Consider the following 16,770-nt stretch of genomic DNA (forward strand, 5'->3'; position numbering starts at 1 on the left):
TGTCTCCAGGAGGGTATTGTGTGTGTGTTAACCAATCATCACTCTAGGAGGCAAGGCTACCTAAAGAGCCAGGGCTGATTGGCTGGTGGTGGAGTCATTTTGTTTTGAAAGTGCACAGATTTGCCAACACCCACCCCCCCACCCTCCTCCCTCCACCCCTACCCCCTCAGGGAGGAGAGCTAGGGGAATGGCAAGGCAGAAAGAAAGAATTCCTGAGCCCCTTGCATTTAAAAATCAAAGTCTTTGCTGCTGTATTTCCAACACCTCACTCTCTAAGCAAAGAGGCTGTGTGTGTAGCAGGCAATCTCTGCATTTGACACCCCGTGTTAGAATCTCCTGGGGTGCTGTGTGTGTGTGTGTGTGTGTGTGTGTGCACACAGGTTTGAACTCAGGGGGGTTGGGCACTGTCCCTGAGCTTTTTTTTTTTAAATTTCATTCAAGGCCTGCTCTCTACCACTTGAGCCACAGCTCCCATTTCCAGAGCTTTCTGGGTGGTTCACCAGAGACAAAAGAGTCTCACAGACTTTTTTTCTGCCCCAGCTGGCTTTAGAACCGTGATCCTTGGATCTCAAACTCCTCCCGAGTCGCCGGGATGACAGGCATGAGCTACTGGTTGGTGCCTGGCTCTCTTGTGTTCTCAGAAGCAGAGAATTGTATTCCTAGTTGGCCGTGCTGATATTTAAGATCCTGTGATCTTGCCAGATCTGATGACAGAACAGGTGTGTGAAGAGCAGATTCCTTTTTGGTTTTTTTTTTCTCTCTTCCTGTCAAACTATCTCACTCTGACCTTCCTTGTTTAAAACCATTCACCAGCCTCCCATAAGGGCAAATTTTCCCCACCACCTCAGCCTCCTCATAGATAAAGGGGGAAAGGATGCACACCTCACAAGACTAGGGTAGAGGCGATCACGTGATACTCCAATTCATTTGTGAGCCCTTTGATGACGTTCCAGTCGGAATTTGCAATTAAGCCATCAGAAAGGAGTAAGTGAAATGAAATCATGGCTCCCCCTTCCTCCCCCGCCCCCAATTGGGGGAAAACCAGCTATAGAATGCAGCTCTGGTGTAATATTGCAAATTGTCTTGGCATTTGTCCATTGTATTCTTTTAATTTGTACAAGATCCAAAACATTCAGAGAGAGGGGGGAAAAAAAAACCCAACACCAAACCACAACAACCTGGGGAGGTCTGAATGAAGAGCAGAGTCCATTTTCTATGGTTAACCACCAAAACCCCACTGATTTTATTTTATTTTCTGGATCAGAGAAAGGGCGTTATTTGGCTCCGTGTCAGAAAAAGGCTAACAACCTAGAGCCAGCTGTGACTGTGTTGTACATGGCAGAGGGAACGTGTATGTGTGTGTGTGTGTGTGTGTGTGTGTGTGTGTGCGTGTGCGTGCATGCGTGCGTGCGTGTGTGTGTGTGTGTTTGCGCCAGCACCAGGATTTGAACTCAGGGCCTCATGTGCTTGCGTGGCTTTGTTATGTAGGACACTCAAAAGTGGATAATCTACCACATGAGCTACAGCTCCCATTTTTTCCTTCTTTTTAAAAAATTCTTTGCTGGTTCATTGCAGATCAGAGTCTCATGGACTTTCCTGCCCAGGCTGGCTTTGAACCACGATCCTCAGATCTCAGCCTCCTGAGTAGTTGGGATGACAGGCGTGAGCTACTGGTGCTGGATCCCAGCCCTTTTTCTAACCATTCACTCTGGCAGGAACTAACTGGGGACTCCCAAGAACCATGTCCATCTCTGGCGCGGACAGTACCCCAATGCCGCCGCCCCTCCCCCCCCTAGTCTTTTATAGGTTCCACACCTTCTCCACATTGCTCCACTGGCTTCTGGTGCATGCGCTCTGGGGACGCACTCAAAGCACCTTGGTAGCAAAGCATGGCTCTGGTCAGGGGAATGGGCAGCTCACTCTTCTCTGTGCTGTCTTCCTGGTAGCCCTGTGTGTGTAGGGAGGTAGGGTAGGGGGTAGGGTCATGCATTTGTTTATCCCTTGAGACCAAGGCTCCAGGCGCTGGAGTGAGTTGCCTAAGGATGGATGGATGGATGGAGATAGAGGCCTGGAAGTCCGTGGACTCAGCACCAGTACTTTCTCCTCTGAGGCAGACTGACGTTCATGTCACAAAGCCTCCATTCAACTGTCCAACCACCCATCTGTTCATTCGTCCATCTCTCCATCATCCATCCATCTCCCCATCCACATATCCGTCTGTCTACCCCCTCCATCCTCTCATCCATCCTCCATCCACCCACCTATTGATCCATTCAGCCATCATCCATTCATCTATCCATCCATTCGTCCATCCATCATCCATCCACCTACCCACCTCTCCATCCATCCATCCATCCATTCCACCCACCTATTAATCCATGCATCTATCCATCATCCATCCATCCATCCATCCATTCATCCATCGTCCATTCATCCATCCATCCATCCTTCTACCCATCCACCCATCCATCCATCTATCCACCCACCTATTGATCCATTCAGCCATCATCCATTCATCTATCCATCCATCCATCCATCCATCATCCATCCATCCATTCATCCATCCATCCATCCATCCAGAGATCCACCCACCTATTAATCCATCCATCCATCCACCCATCCATCATCCATTCTTCCATTCATCCATCCATCCACCTATTCATCCATCTATCCACCATCCATCCATCCATCCACCATCCATCCATCCATCCATCCACCATCCATTCATCCATCCATCCATCTTTCTACCCATCCACCATCCAACCATCCATCCACCCATGCATACATGCATTCACCCACCCATATATCCATGTACCCACCCACAGATCCACCCATGCATCACCCACCTGGCCACCCAGCCACCCAGCCACCCACTGACCTATTTATCCATCTACCCTCTCATCCATTACCCATCACCCATTTATTTACCCATCCACTCATCCATCCACCCATCCATCCAACCTCTGTCCATCCATCCTCTGTCCATCCACCCATCATCCAGTATCCACTTACCCACCTACTCATTCATCCACGAATCCATCCAACTCCCCATCCATCCATCCAGCCAATCAGCCATCTACCCATCCATCCATCCATCCATCATCCATCCATCCATCCATCCATCATCCATCCATCCATCCATCCATCCATCATCTATCCATCCATCCATCCATCCATCCATCCATCCATCCATCCAGGCATCCAATCATCCTTCTTTGTGGTAGGCTAAGTATACATAGTTAGAAAAAGCCAAGATGGCCACCAAATCCATGGAGCTTCCAATCCAATGGGGAAAACACTCCACACCAGTTCTGACCTAAATAGGAGTTAGGGATGCAGCTATGGGAAGGACTGTTGAGGGAGGAATTTGGTGCTTAATGAAAGAAAGGAGAAGGCTTCATGACGGCCAGAGAAGTCACAGGGCTGAGCCGTGAGTAGCTGGGATTACAGGTGTGAGCTACCAGCACTGGTCTGGTGAAATTTTTTTTTTTTAATGGGAAGGGCTTCCAGGAGGAGAATCACAGAATCAGGGTCTTATTTTATGAAAGCCACCTTGTCTGCTGTGGGGTAGCTTAAGGACAAAGGACAGGCTCTGCCTCGTGCTTCTAGAACCTTCTGATAATTTTCCAGGCAGCACTGGAGCAGTTGCTTTCCCTGGAAATAAAGACACGGATGGAGGTGACTCGGTTTCTTCCAGCAACAGCTCCACTGTGAATGATGGGAGGAGAGGCCAAGAATGGCCAAGGCCCAGCTGTCTGTCTGTCCTGAGTTCACATAGGGTACACTCGTGGGGGTTGGGGCGGTGGCTGCACGGAGCCCCTGTTCCAGGCTGGCTTGGGGGAGGCTCCCTTCTCTCTGCTCCGTCAGCCTACTCTTCCTGGGGACCCCAGAGCTGCCTTGTCTCCTCGCCTGAGTGCCTGTCCAGTTGAGAAGTGAACTCCAGCCAGGCCACCAGTGAGGCGGCTCATGCCTGTAATCCCAGCTACTCAAGAGGCTGAGATAGGAGGATCCTGGCTTAAAGCCAGTCAGGGCAGGAAAGTCCATGAGACTCTTATCCATGACAAAACAAAAAAGAAAAGAAAAAGCAACCAGAAGTAAAGCTGTGCCTCCAACGTGTAAGAGCATAAGAAAACCTCAGGGACAGAGCTCAGGCCCTGAGTTCAAGTCCCGGGACCAGCATGAAACAAAACAAATCAAGTTCTATTTCTTAACTTGCCAGGGGAAGAAATAGACTCAAAAGAAAAGAAGCAACTGAGTGGCTTTCTCCAAAGGATCAAGAGTTGAGAAGCTAAGACAGAGTCAGCAAACAGCCTTTGAGATCTTGCTACCTTGATTTAGCTGAGTAACCACAGACCAAGATCTCTTTAAAAAACCGTGTGTGTGTGTGTGTGTGTGTGTGTGTGAGACAGAGAGAGAGAGAGAGAGAGAGAGAGAGTCTGTTGGCCTGTCTGAAATTCTACCATTATTTCCACCTGTACAGATGTAGGGTTCAGACTCAGAGAGCTGAATGCAGTCTAGGAAATAGCAAGAAAAATGAACAAGGCAAGCCAGGTGCTGGTGGCCCACACCTGTCATCCTAGCTACTCAGGAGGCTGAGATCTGAGGATGGAGATTCAAAGCCAGCCCAGGCAGGAAAGTCCATGAGACTCTTGATCTCTAATGAACCACCAGAAAACTGGAAGCGGAGCTATGGCTCAAAGTGGTCGAGCGCTGGCCTTGAGCTGAAGAGCTCAGGGACAGCGCCCAGAGTTCAAGCCCCACAGACAGGCACAATCTCACTTTGGTTAAAAATAATAACAACCACCAACCCCTCAGGTAGACCAGATGTTCCGTAAGCCAGCTGCCAGGCTCTGGGCAGAATGCTTGCTATTGATGAAGTCTTCTGACAGCTGGCCTGAACTTAACATGCGTGCTGTGTAGAAGGATGGGGATGCTTAGGGACCAATGGTGGACGAATGGCAAGCTTCACTGTATGCATGGTCAGTCCCAAACCCTTTGTAGTCCCAACACCTGGAGAAACTATTTGTTGACTGTGTGGCTTTAGGCAAAGTGTTTAACTTCTCTGGGCCTTATGTTGTGTTTGTTGTATTTTTTCACATTTTTTTAATTCCTTCTTTCCTTTCCTGTCTTCCTTCCTTTTCTTTCCTTCTTTCTCTCTCTCTCAATCTTTCTTTCTTTCTTTCTTTCTCTCTCTCTTCCTTCCTTCCTTCCTTCCTTCCTTCCTTCCTCTCTTCTTTCTTTCCCTTTTTCATACAAGTTCTTGCACTTGAACTCAGGGCTTGGGTGCTGTCCCTGAGGTTTATTTTCCCCACTCAAGGTTAGCACTCTACCACTTGAACAATGGCTCCACTTCTGGCTTTTTGGTAGTCCATTGGTGATAGGAGCCTCATGGACTTTATTGCCCAGGCTGGCTTTGAACTGTGATCCTGCGATCTCAATGTCACGTTTGCTCTTTAGAGACAGGACTGACTTGTTCATTCACTGATTATATGCAATCTATGTAACAATATAGTAGCATTCAATAGACAATTCAGTAATCTGTAGATCATTTGGTAATCTAGCTAGCTGGCTACTTTTGTTTGTCTGCGACTGGGACTCGAACTAGATATGGGAAGCTTTTACTTGTTGGCTGGTGCTCTACCACTTGAACCATGCCTCCAACTCATGATGTAGTCATTCACTGGAGTCAAGCTTTCCTTAAGGGCTTGGCTCTACCTCCTTGTGGTCATGTAAGCTGCTCGCTGAGACTCAGCTTCTCCATCTGTGAAGTGGATGATGGCCCAAAACTCCACGCCCATGGAAAGAGGGAAGGAGGAGCCAAGACGCAGCATGGGAGGCGTTTAACACCCATTCATGATGCCTGGTATATATAATATAGATAATACGTACATTATCTATATAGCTGTGTATGCTAGTTATGCATATGCTGTACACACCATCACGTGTATCTACTCTATGATATACTGCATCATATATTATGTATCTATTACAGAATATACAATTGATAATATGTATTTACATATTTCACACATTACATTATATTATGTTACATATGCATTATATATTATAATGTGTAATATACACATTTATTATATCTGCTATGTATCATGTATTACATATACTATACACATTAGATAGTATGTTATACATCGATATATTATGTAGTTATTCGCAGTTATATTTATGTTATACATAACATATGACATAAGACTTACTTGTTACCTATAACATATATTATGTGTATAACATAATATCTAATATATAGTATATATTATATAATATGTGTACATTACAAATAATATATATAATTAATGTGATTAGTTGCACATTTATATTTATGTTACACATAACATGTAACATAAGATATATTTATGTTATATATGACATATAATATACATTTTATATGTGCTATATATAACTATGATACATATCATATAGAGATATACATCTATATTTATGTTATACATAACATATAACGTAAGATATATTTATGTTATGTATAACATTGCATGAGTATATAACATATACATAATAAATATACATAAATTAAGCTCTATGTTATATATGATATATCAGCAAGGTACTTGTTGCTTGTATCTGTCCTCCTAGCTACTCAGGAGGCTGAGATCTGAAGGATCGGGATTCAAAGCCAGCCTGGACAGAAAACGGTCTCTGGAGTCCATCTCCAAAATAACCAGCAAAAAAACAAATCAGGGCTGGAGACGTGGTTCAAGTGGTAGAGCACCAGCCTAGCCAGCCAAGTGAGCCAGGATCCCTGAGTCCAAACCTTAGTACCCCCAAACAAAACCAAGAAAATAAAATACTAAACACACAAACAAACAAACACAAAAACCCCAGAATGTCGGATCCTAGGAAAAGCCACAATAATCTGGCAACTGCACCCCTGGTTCAACCTTGTCCCAGCCATCTGTCCAGTGGCTGAATTCACCGAGGCTCCCTTGGGCTGCTCTGAAGCATGAGAAAGACAGCAGATCATTTTAAAGAGAGCGTGGAGGATGGGAGGAAATGGGGTCAGGAGGAGGAGGGGGGCGTCGGGGCAGGCCGCTGGGAGCCTGGCACCTGCCAGCAGCCCTGGCTGGCCGCTCTCTCTCCTCCTCCCTCTGCTGCAGGGCTGAGCCAAGGGCACAAGCGCACAGCTATTTTTGTCTTGTGCGAGTCTAGCTCATAAAAATACAATCGGGCTCTGCCCTGGCACGTCTGTCCCCGAATCTCTTCTTTCTGCCAATCCCCGGGGCCAAGCTGTGTGCAGACCTCCCCGTGGCTCAGGATGCTGGGAAATCGTATTTTCAATGGTGATCGTCTGTGTTTTTATACTCCCCTGCGGTCATCTGGCTTTGGCAGTTATTAATCATGGGGAAGAGGTGACATGGCTGGAGACTTGAATTGAGACCCCCTTAAGGATCATGCAGCAATGATCGTCACGTAAAAATGAAAAAGAAACGCAGATGATCTCAAAGAGGTTCACAGAAGAGGAAAATCAAGGCAGGTGGTTGACCACTCCCCTCCCCCCCGCCATCGTCGTCAATCTGGAATTTCGTTTTCTTCCAGAATGTCTATCAAATCTTAATTTTAGTGATTGAAAAAAAAGACTATGGACAATTTTCCCCCACTCCTCTCTTTCCTGCTCTCTCTCTTATCTCTCTCTTCATTTTTGTTACAAATCAAGGTGTTCAGGGCATTGTGTGTGTGTGTGTGTGTGTGTGTGTGTACGCGCACATGTGTGTGTTATTTTTTATCACAAGAAAAAGAATATCCAGAATAGAGTTTTTCTTCCTTTCTCTTCCCTTCCTTCCCTTTCCTTCTCTCCTTTGCTCTTCACTCCCTCCCCCTCCTCCCATCCTCCCCCTCCCCCCTCTCTCCCCCCTCCCCCTCTCTCTTCCTCCTCCCTCTCTCCCTCTTCTCCCTCCTCCTCCTCTCTCCTCTCCTTCCCATCCCTTCCTTCCTGTCATCTTCCTCCCCCTTCCTCCCCCCCTTTCCTTCTTATGCAGTCAGATTCCTGCAAGGCAGAACTAATAACAATTGGCTGACATTTGCATTCTTCTTCATAGATTTTTTTTTTAAAGTAACTGCTGCTGTATCTTACATAAAAATCAAAGGATGCTTCTGTCTCCCAGCCTGGGAGTGAAGCCTGGAGCTTCTGACAGTTCCCAGTGATTGGGGGATGGGAGGAAGAGGGGGACATGTGGAGGGGGAAAGGAGGGGGGAGACACTGTACTTCCCCCATCTCACCCTCTCCATCCTGCAGAGATTCGCTGTGGCTGAGGTGGCTGCCATGCTGTCCTCTCAAGTCCCATCCTTCTTTAGATTCTTGCTGCCCCCTCGATTTGCTCTTCCTGGGGGCTGCATGTCTGTCCCCTGTCCCCACCTGGTCCCGTTCTCTGTCCGCTCAACGCAGCTTCTTCATGAGTCCCCTGGTATCTTCCATGTGCCTGGCTATTTCCGATCACTCCTTTTGTCTCCAATGATGATATGAAGCCAGCCAGTGTGGAAGCTGGGGAGAGAGTCACGGAGGCCCTGGGCTGGGGAGGGGACAGTCACTGGATGGTGTCCACCTGGGAGGAAAGTGGATGGATAGAAAGATGGACATGAGGATTGAGGAAGGGTCACGGGCAATTCCTACATTCGTGGTACAAACAAGGGCGTGGTAACGCTGTGATTATCTAAGCTCCATTGCCACAAGAATAGGGAGGGAAAGGTGGCGTGTGGCAGGTTCATTGGGATCCTCGAGTTTGATGGTGGCCCCGGGAATTCTATGACTCCAGGAACAATGTCCAGTAGGGCGAACCATGTGTTGAGTAAGGTCCGAATGGAGAAATGCATTAACGAGTCCAAAAAAATAAAAGGTGAAGTTGACCATGAAAATACACCGAGCAGGGCTTGCAGAAGAGGAGGAGGGTAGCCGTGATCTCTTGTTTGGAGAAATCCCAACATGGCGTGTTGCACGGGAATTCGATCGTGAGACACAAGAGAATCCTCATTTTGAGAGGTCACGTTGGGAGTCTTTATTAGAAAGCTGGTCTTTCTAATAAAGAGCGGACACACGGCTCCCAAAACATTTGCAGCCTTGAATACACTTAACACGGATAGGAAACTGAGATATGAGCGTGAGAGAGGCAAGAAAGAGCAGAAAAACAATGTCAACAGACCCGATCAATTCTAATGGAGGGCTAAATGGGACATCCTGGGACTAGAGGGGAGTCAGGAGACACAAGGCATTGCACAAGAAATGGTGGCTGAGCTGGTTGGGCCCCAGACAGGGTTATGGTGAGGGGGCAGGGTCACAAGTTGCTCAAGAGTTCAATGAGTCTCATGAGTTCATCGTACAGGTCTGGCAGGTCCACTCACCTATTGACCAAGCCCCTGCCCTGCAGCTAGGAAATCTGGCACACCCATCACCTGGGGGGTGAGACTTCACCTTCATCCACCAAGAAGCCAAGATGACACCCATTAGACCCAATTCCCCATCATCCACCAGGTTGCCAAGATGGTGCCTGTTAGACCCAGTAGCCTTACTTCAGAGAGCTCAGGGATGAGAGTTGGATCTTGAGGAAGGGACAGAAAGGATTGGGCCATGGGGGAGAAAAGAGACACAGAACAAGATGGCGGCACATCCAAGGGAGGAGAGGATGGGCTAACCTGACCCATAATGTCATGTCCACATAAATCTACCCTACATTGGAAACACCATCGCATAAGCCAGAAGTGCATAGAATACACCTTGCCTTCCAAGCACCCTAGCTCAACAACAGAACACACTCCAATAATCTCCCCCACCACCCCACGATCACGTGGCCAACTGAGTGCCACGTTGCTGCTTCTGCCCAGCAATTAAACACACACAAATAAAAGTGTTAAAACCAAACACTGGTGGCTCACGCCTATCATCCTAGCTACTCAGGAGGCTGAGATCTGAGGATCATGGTTAGAATCCAACCTTCTCCCTGAGCAGAAATGCCTGAGAGACTCTGATCTCCGATGAGCCAGAAGTGGAGCTGTGGCTCAAGTGGTAGAACGCCAGTCTTGAATGAAAAAGCTCAGGGAGAGCACCGAGGCTCTGAATGCAAAGCCTAGGACAGACAGACAGACAGACAGACAGACAGACAGACAGACACACACACACACACACACACACACACACACACACACACACACTACCTGCATGAATATCCCTATTGGAATGGGGAAGGATAATAGGAGTAATTCGAATTTTGCCATTCTGTGTGTGATTAGGGGGTGTATGGGGACATTTGGTCTCCATGCTTCCTAACCCTGGCTGAACTTTCCAGGTGATCGTGAAAACAAGAACAGAGTATCAGCCGGAGCAGAAGAACAAAGGGAAGTTCCGGGTGCCGAAGATCGCGGAGTTCACGGTCAGTGTGGGCGATGGGAAGAAGTCACAGTGACCACGGAACAAGACTCGCTGTGGTCAGCTCCAGGCACACACCACCGTGGCTTGAGGAACAGGCCTGACCGGGCAGGGGGCAGGGGCGGGGAAGGACACAGCCCATGGGGGAGCATTTCCTGAAGCCATGAGCTCCTCCCTCTCTTCATAATCCAGCATCTGGTGGCAAATGCCCCTCCCCTTTTAATGTTCAATTCAACATGTCAGTTTATGAGTGTGATGCATCTTGATCAGTGTCCCCTGTCCCCCCGTACCCCCTTTCTATGATCTTCTATCTCTCCCCACCCCATCCCTTCCCTGGGTCCATTTTCATTTGTGTACTTTGGATATTACGACTCCATTCGCCTACCTTTCCTCTCTCTGTTCATCCGCTTCCTCCTCTTGAACCCACCACTCCATGTTACAAAATACGTCCCAGCTGAGCGTTGGTCTGTCAGCCTAGCTACTCAGGAGGCTGAGATCTGAGGATCGAGGTTCAAAGCCAGCCCGGGCAGGAAAGTCTGGGAGACTCTGATCTCCAAGGAACCACCAGAAAACCGGAAGTGGCACTGTGGCTCAAAGTGGTAGAGTGCTCGCCTTGAGCTGAAGAGCTGAGGGACAGCGCCCAGGCCCAGAGTTCAAACCCCACGACTGACCAATATATATATATGTATACATTGCAGCTTTTCACTTGTTCATGTAAGTTAGTTGTTCAAAGGAGTTCCGTCATTGAAAACCCCCCCCATGCCTTTACTGTACTTTAGCGAATATATTTGTATCTTCTTGCACAGGATCCTGTGTATGCTGTCAGTCATGTTTTTCATTAGATCCAGCTTCCACCTAGGAGAGAAAACACACTTTCTTGGTCTCTCTGAGCCTAATTTACTTCACCTGGCACCTTCCCCCCCCACTCCAAGTCCATCCATCTCCCTGAAAATTATATATTATTCCTCTTTTTTTTTAAATGCTAACCATTGCTTTTTATTGTTAGGATAAAGGTGATGCACAAAAGGGTTACAGTTACATAAGTCAGGTCATGAGTACATTTCTTTTTTGGACAATGTCCCCCCCCCCTTCCCTCACTCTCTCCGTTTTCTCCCATGTTCCCTCACCCCCACCTCCATCTAGTTTCCGCATTCTTCCTCTTCCTGACGGATGAATAAAATTCCACTGTAAATATTTATATAACATCTTCTCGACCCACTCATCCTTTGCGGGGCATCTGGGCTGTTTCTATAACTTGGCGATCAGGAATAGAGTCGCGAGGAGTGTGGAGTGTGAGCATCTCTACTGGATCCAGACTTGTCATATTCTGGGTAGATACCCAAGGGGCATGGCCGGAGCACAGTGGAGCTCTGTGTTTAGTTTGCTTTTCTTTTTTTGAGGAGGAAAGAGTCATAGGGCTTGAACTCTGGGCCTGGGAGCTATCCCTCAGCTCTTCAGCTCGAGGCGAGCGCTCTACCACTTGAGCCACAGCGCCACTTCCATTTTTCTGGTGGTTCATTGGAGATGAGAGTCTCATGGACTTTCCTGCCTGGGCTGGCTTTGAACCGTGATCCTCAAGTCTCAGCCTCCTGAGTAGCTAGGATGACAGGCGTGAGCTCCTGGCTCCCGGCTGTGTTTAGTTTTCTGAGTAGTCTCCGTACTGACTTCCGTAGCGGCCACACCAGTTTGCATTCCCACCAATGGTGTGATCGGATATCTTGTATCTCACCCCCCCCTCACCTCCCCACCAGCATTTGTTACTGCCCCCAGTGCTTGGATGAATGTCTCTTTTATTCCTTCATGTCTTTCCTGCCCTTTCTCGCTACAGAAATGTCTACACAGAGTCAAGTGTTAGTCAGCTGAGGTGATTGTACCAGATCCAAAAGAGCTAAAGGTGTGGGGAGCTGACCTCTCGGGGCACAGACCCAGGGGTTGCTTTTCCGTTTTCCTGGCAAGAGGGGTGGTGTGGGGGACTCGTGAGGCTACGTGCTGGGTTGTGACTAGTCACAAGTTGCAGCTGCCAAGCGTGGCTGTGACACAGAAGGATGCACCTTGGGGAGGCCACTTGGGAGCCTTAAGATAGAAGACGGGCATGAACGTTCTGTAGATGCCAGGATGTGGTGGGTGGCTGAGCACATGCAGCTTGTGCAAAGGCCCTGAGGTCAGAAGTATGTCAGCCACAGCAGTCAGAACTAGGGCAATGAATGTGGACCGAGCCCCTGCTGCCATCAGGTACCTCTGGAAATGAACACACACAGGTATGAAGCGAGGGTGGGGGGAAGGGAGGAGGAGGAAGAACTAGATATATGGTATGTGTGTGTCAGGCCACAGGGCAAAAGCTTGACTCACTCTGGACATGGAAGGTACAAGAAGTCAGCCAGAGCCAGAAGGTTTACTAGCCTGGCATCAGTAGCTCAGGCCTGTAATCCTGGCTTCTCGGGGAGCTGAGATCTGAGGATCGCAGTTCAAACCAGCCTGGGCTTTGGGAAAGTTCGAGGGACTCCTGTCTCCAATGAACCACCAGAAAAGCCAGAAGTGGAGCTGGGGCCTTAAGTGGTAGTGTGCCAGCCTTCAGTAAAAGAAGCTCAGGGACAACGCCCAAGCCCTGAATTCAAGCTCTGGGACCAGCAAAAATTAAAAAACCAAAAACGGGGAGCACTTGGATTTGTAGGCAGGATGAAGTTGCCTGTGGCCCCACTCTGTCCAGCCTCTTGTCCCGTGTGTCCATTGTTGTGTGAGCCACCTGCCAGAGGTCATTTGTGGATCATTTGGTGACTCTATTTACCGCCGTGGTATCTGTGCTCAGGCAGTCATGGAGGTGAGATTTCCCAGAGTTGGTTTCTTCTGGGAGGAATGCCGTTGGGCTGGGGGAGAGGGGGGGGAGAGGGGTGCCTTCCATCTGGATGGGGAGAGGAGAAAGGAGGCTGGGGAGAAGCCCCAAGAAGTCATGGAGATGGTGGTGGGGTGGGGGAAGAGAGGGAGTCCCAGCTAAGGATGGAGATTCCAGCTAGAGAAAGGGGGCTGAAAGCCCAGAGATTCACAGTGAGCTTTAGAGAACTGGGGTTGGCAAAGTTTCTGGGTTCCCTTCCCCTCCGCCCCGGAGACATGGTGCAAAAACAAGGTAGTGTGGGGACCACTGACACCAGCTCCTTTGTCAGATTATGAATAGACACTCAAGGAACAGAGGAGATTTGCATCAAGGCCTTTTCCTTCTGCACCAACATGATCCTCCACTCTCTGCAGGGCTAGGCAGAGGGGAGGGAGGGGCGGGGGCACGTGGGGGGAGTCTTTGCTCAGTTACCTTCAGGCAAGGAGTGACATCATCCCTTCTCCTGGTTGCTAAGGAGTCAGGCTCACATTGTTTAACAGTTGGTTACCGGGGCGATGGGGTATCACAAGGAAGTTAGCACTGGGGAAGGCAAACGTTCTTCTCATCATGGCTGTTGGTTACTAAAGCCAGTGGGAAGTTCCCACTCGAGGGAGCATCTATTCTTAAAAACTCAGACTTTTGACGTGGCTGGCTGGCTATGAACAGCACGGATGATTGTTACAGTTGAAATCAAGAAGCAAATAATTCTGTGAGATAGAAGAGCCCAGGCCTATCAGTACAGAAGACTGACTGGTTACAAGATGGAGACTTTATTTTTATTTTTAATTTTTAGGGTTTTTTGGCTTCGTGTCCATCCAAACAAAGCTCAGTAAGTAGATTCTGGGCCAAGTTGTGAATAAGTCTCTGACTTGAGGTCTTCACCACAGTTCTGGTTTTCTATGGAGTGTTGGGGCCGCTGGAGCCAGGACACCCACTTGTGTGTATGTGTGTGTGGGGGGGTGCTCGAACCAGTGGTTAGACTGTTGGGAGCTTCATTCTAGGGAATGAATCATCTTTACTGGATTGACTGTCACCACCAGGCTGCGTTTTCAAGGGGGAAAGTCAGGTCTGGTACCCCTGGGTCACCTGCCTCGCCAGGAATACTATCCTCCTCCTCGCTTCCCCGTCCCCCCCCCATGCCAGCCCTAGCTCACCCATCTCTTGCTCAACCCCACCACCTATGACAGGCCAGATTTGTCTTTTGCTTGAGAAATTTTTGATGGCTCCTTCCTTGCTACACACAGCAATGTAAAATCACCAGCCCAGTGGGTCCGGGCCCCTACACCATTCATGCCCTGACAGTTCTGTCTTATTTCCAGGCCAGCCCACGTTTTCTCTCTTGTCACTCAGCCCAGATCTGGTTTGTCCTTGTGCCCCCCTTCTCCTGCGATTGTGTCCTTGTTTCTTCTGAGAATCAATGTCTAAACCTGGGCACCTCACAATCTCTGTCTTTTCCTCTGCTCTCTCATTCCTGACCCACCTAAAGTGGTGAATTACCTCTCTCGGCATGGCCCTGCTAGGCTGGCTGGGGCATGGGTCTGAAAGATGATTGTGGTGTGAAGCTTTCTCAGATCAGATAGGGCAGGAAAACAAACACCTAGGTGGAAAGTAAAACAACGCATTGTAAATTAAAACACATAGCCACCAGTTCCATCTTCATTCTGCTCCCATAGGCCAACCTAGGTGGGTTGCTAGTCCATCTCACTTTGTGTCCGGGAAGTCTGTGATGGGCAGATCACAGCTCAGGAGGAGAATGGTCACCTCCCGTGCTTAGAATCACGCAGTCAATAAAGGCCAATATGGGTCAATAAGGGTCAGAAGCCAGACTTTTCTGACCAGAGGGGTATGTATGTGTGTGCAAGGGGTGAGTTCGTGTTTGTGTGTGTGCATGCACATGAATGCATGCTGATCATCGTTCAGTCCCAGGAAATCTGCATGTTTAGGAAAGGCTTACATTAAATGAAGATTAACAGTGATGGTTACATTTATGAAAAAAAAATCCTGCATAACCCTGCGCTTGTGGAGTGTCGGGTTGGTTTTGTTCTTTTCTCTCTCTTACTCTTGGAATTCACTGTTTGGCCAAGTCCTGACAGGGATGGTTTCAAAGGAGAGAGAGAAAGGGAAAGGGAGAGGAGAAAGGGAGAGGAGAGAGGGAGGGAAAGGAGGAAGAGAGGGAAAGAGAGGAGGGAGGGAAAGGGAAGGAGGAGGGGGAGGGGGAGAAAGAGAGAGAAGAAAGGGAGTGGGCGGAGGATGAGGGATGGAGAGAGGGGGAGGAGAACCAAGCTTTATCAGGAGAGAGACATTGAATTCCTCAGGCTGGCTTTTGGATCATTCGGTCTCTAGGCCCCCACAAGTGAAATGAGTGCGTCTATTAAATGTGATTATAGCTACACAGGTTGTGATGTGTAAATCTCTGGAACTGTCAGGGGACGAAGACACAGAAAAATGAGCATGTGTGTGCAGTTGGTCGTGTCACTACTGGGGTCCCTAGTTATGAGGGAACGGTTGTCATGGCAACTGGCAGACAGGATGCTGAGCCTCAGGGCTCTCTCACTCGACCCTGGCAGACTCGTTTTCTATCGCAGAGCCAGCCCAGGGCAGGAAAGTCCATGAGACTTCTATCTCCAATGAACCACAGAAAAAGTGCTGTGGCTCAAGTGGTCAAGTACCAGCCTTGAGCTTAAAAAAAGAGCTTTGGGGCAACCGCGCTCAGGCCCTGAGTTCAAGCCCCAGGACTGACATACACAAACACATGAATTCTATCATCAGCGGTGCCACGTTTGAAGTGCTCAATAAACCACACGACCTTGGAGGCCACACCATGTTGAACATCTTGGATTTGTGGAGCACGTCCACTGGGGCCCAGGTTGCTGAGCAGCATAGGGGTCGTTCATTCCTTGGGAGATGTTTTCTGCATGTCAGATTGTGTGGGGGCCACTGGGCATGCCCAGATCCTTCTGTATTAGTTGTCGTCGTTGTTTTTGGTTGGCTGTTGGGTAGTTTGGCACCATCCTGTGCCTGAAGTTGGACTCTTTGCAGGTCTTACCTTGAGAGTTCAGCTGTGTCCCAGAGCTACACACACCATTTTTTCTTTCATTTGTTCCACATGTTCTCAAGTTGCCCTTGGCCTGTGTCGTTTCTGGAATCACTTGTCTTGGTTTGTTTGTTTCATTTCTCCAGGAGTTTTACTTTGGCTTTTTACTCAAATGGATCACAAACTCCAGAAGGCATAAAGGCAAACATGGATGCATGCAGAGCTATAAAAATCAAGCCCTCCTCGCAGGGCACTGGTGGCTCACGCTTGTCAGCCTAGCTACTCAGGAGGGTGAGATCTGAGGATTGTAAGTTCAAAGTCAGCCTGAGCAGGGAAGTCTGTGAAAATCTTAACCTCCAATGAACCATCAAACTCCATAAGTGAAGCTGTGGTTCAAGTGGTAGAGCACCAACCTTGAGCTAAAAAAGCTCAGGGCCAATGCCCAGGCCCTGAGTTCGAGCCCTAGGTAACATATATATA

The 16,770-nt window shown here is 48.5% G+C and overlaps 1 protein-coding gene across 1 annotated transcript in view; it reads left to right on the forward strand.

The window, feature by feature from the left end:
• LOC105985427 (neuron-specific protein family member 2) overlaps positions 1-16,770 on the forward strand; it is a 36,005-nt gene that overhangs the window by 3,286 nt on the left and 15,949 nt on the right. The window contains exon 3 of the mRNA XM_013015972.1: positions 10,308-10,391. Coding sequence (XP_012871426.1) covers positions 10,308-10,391 — 84 coding nt within the window. The remainder of the gene's footprint in view (positions 1-10,307; positions 10,392-16,770) is intronic.

Source organism: Dipodomys ordii, unplaced genomic scaffold (genome assembly GCF_000151885.1).
Source record: "Dipodomys ordii isolate 6190 unplaced genomic scaffold, Dord_2.0 Scaffold29, whole genome shotgun sequence".
NCBI classification, from domain to species: domain Eukaryota; kingdom Metazoa; phylum Chordata; class Mammalia; order Rodentia; family Heteromyidae; genus Dipodomys; species Dipodomys ordii.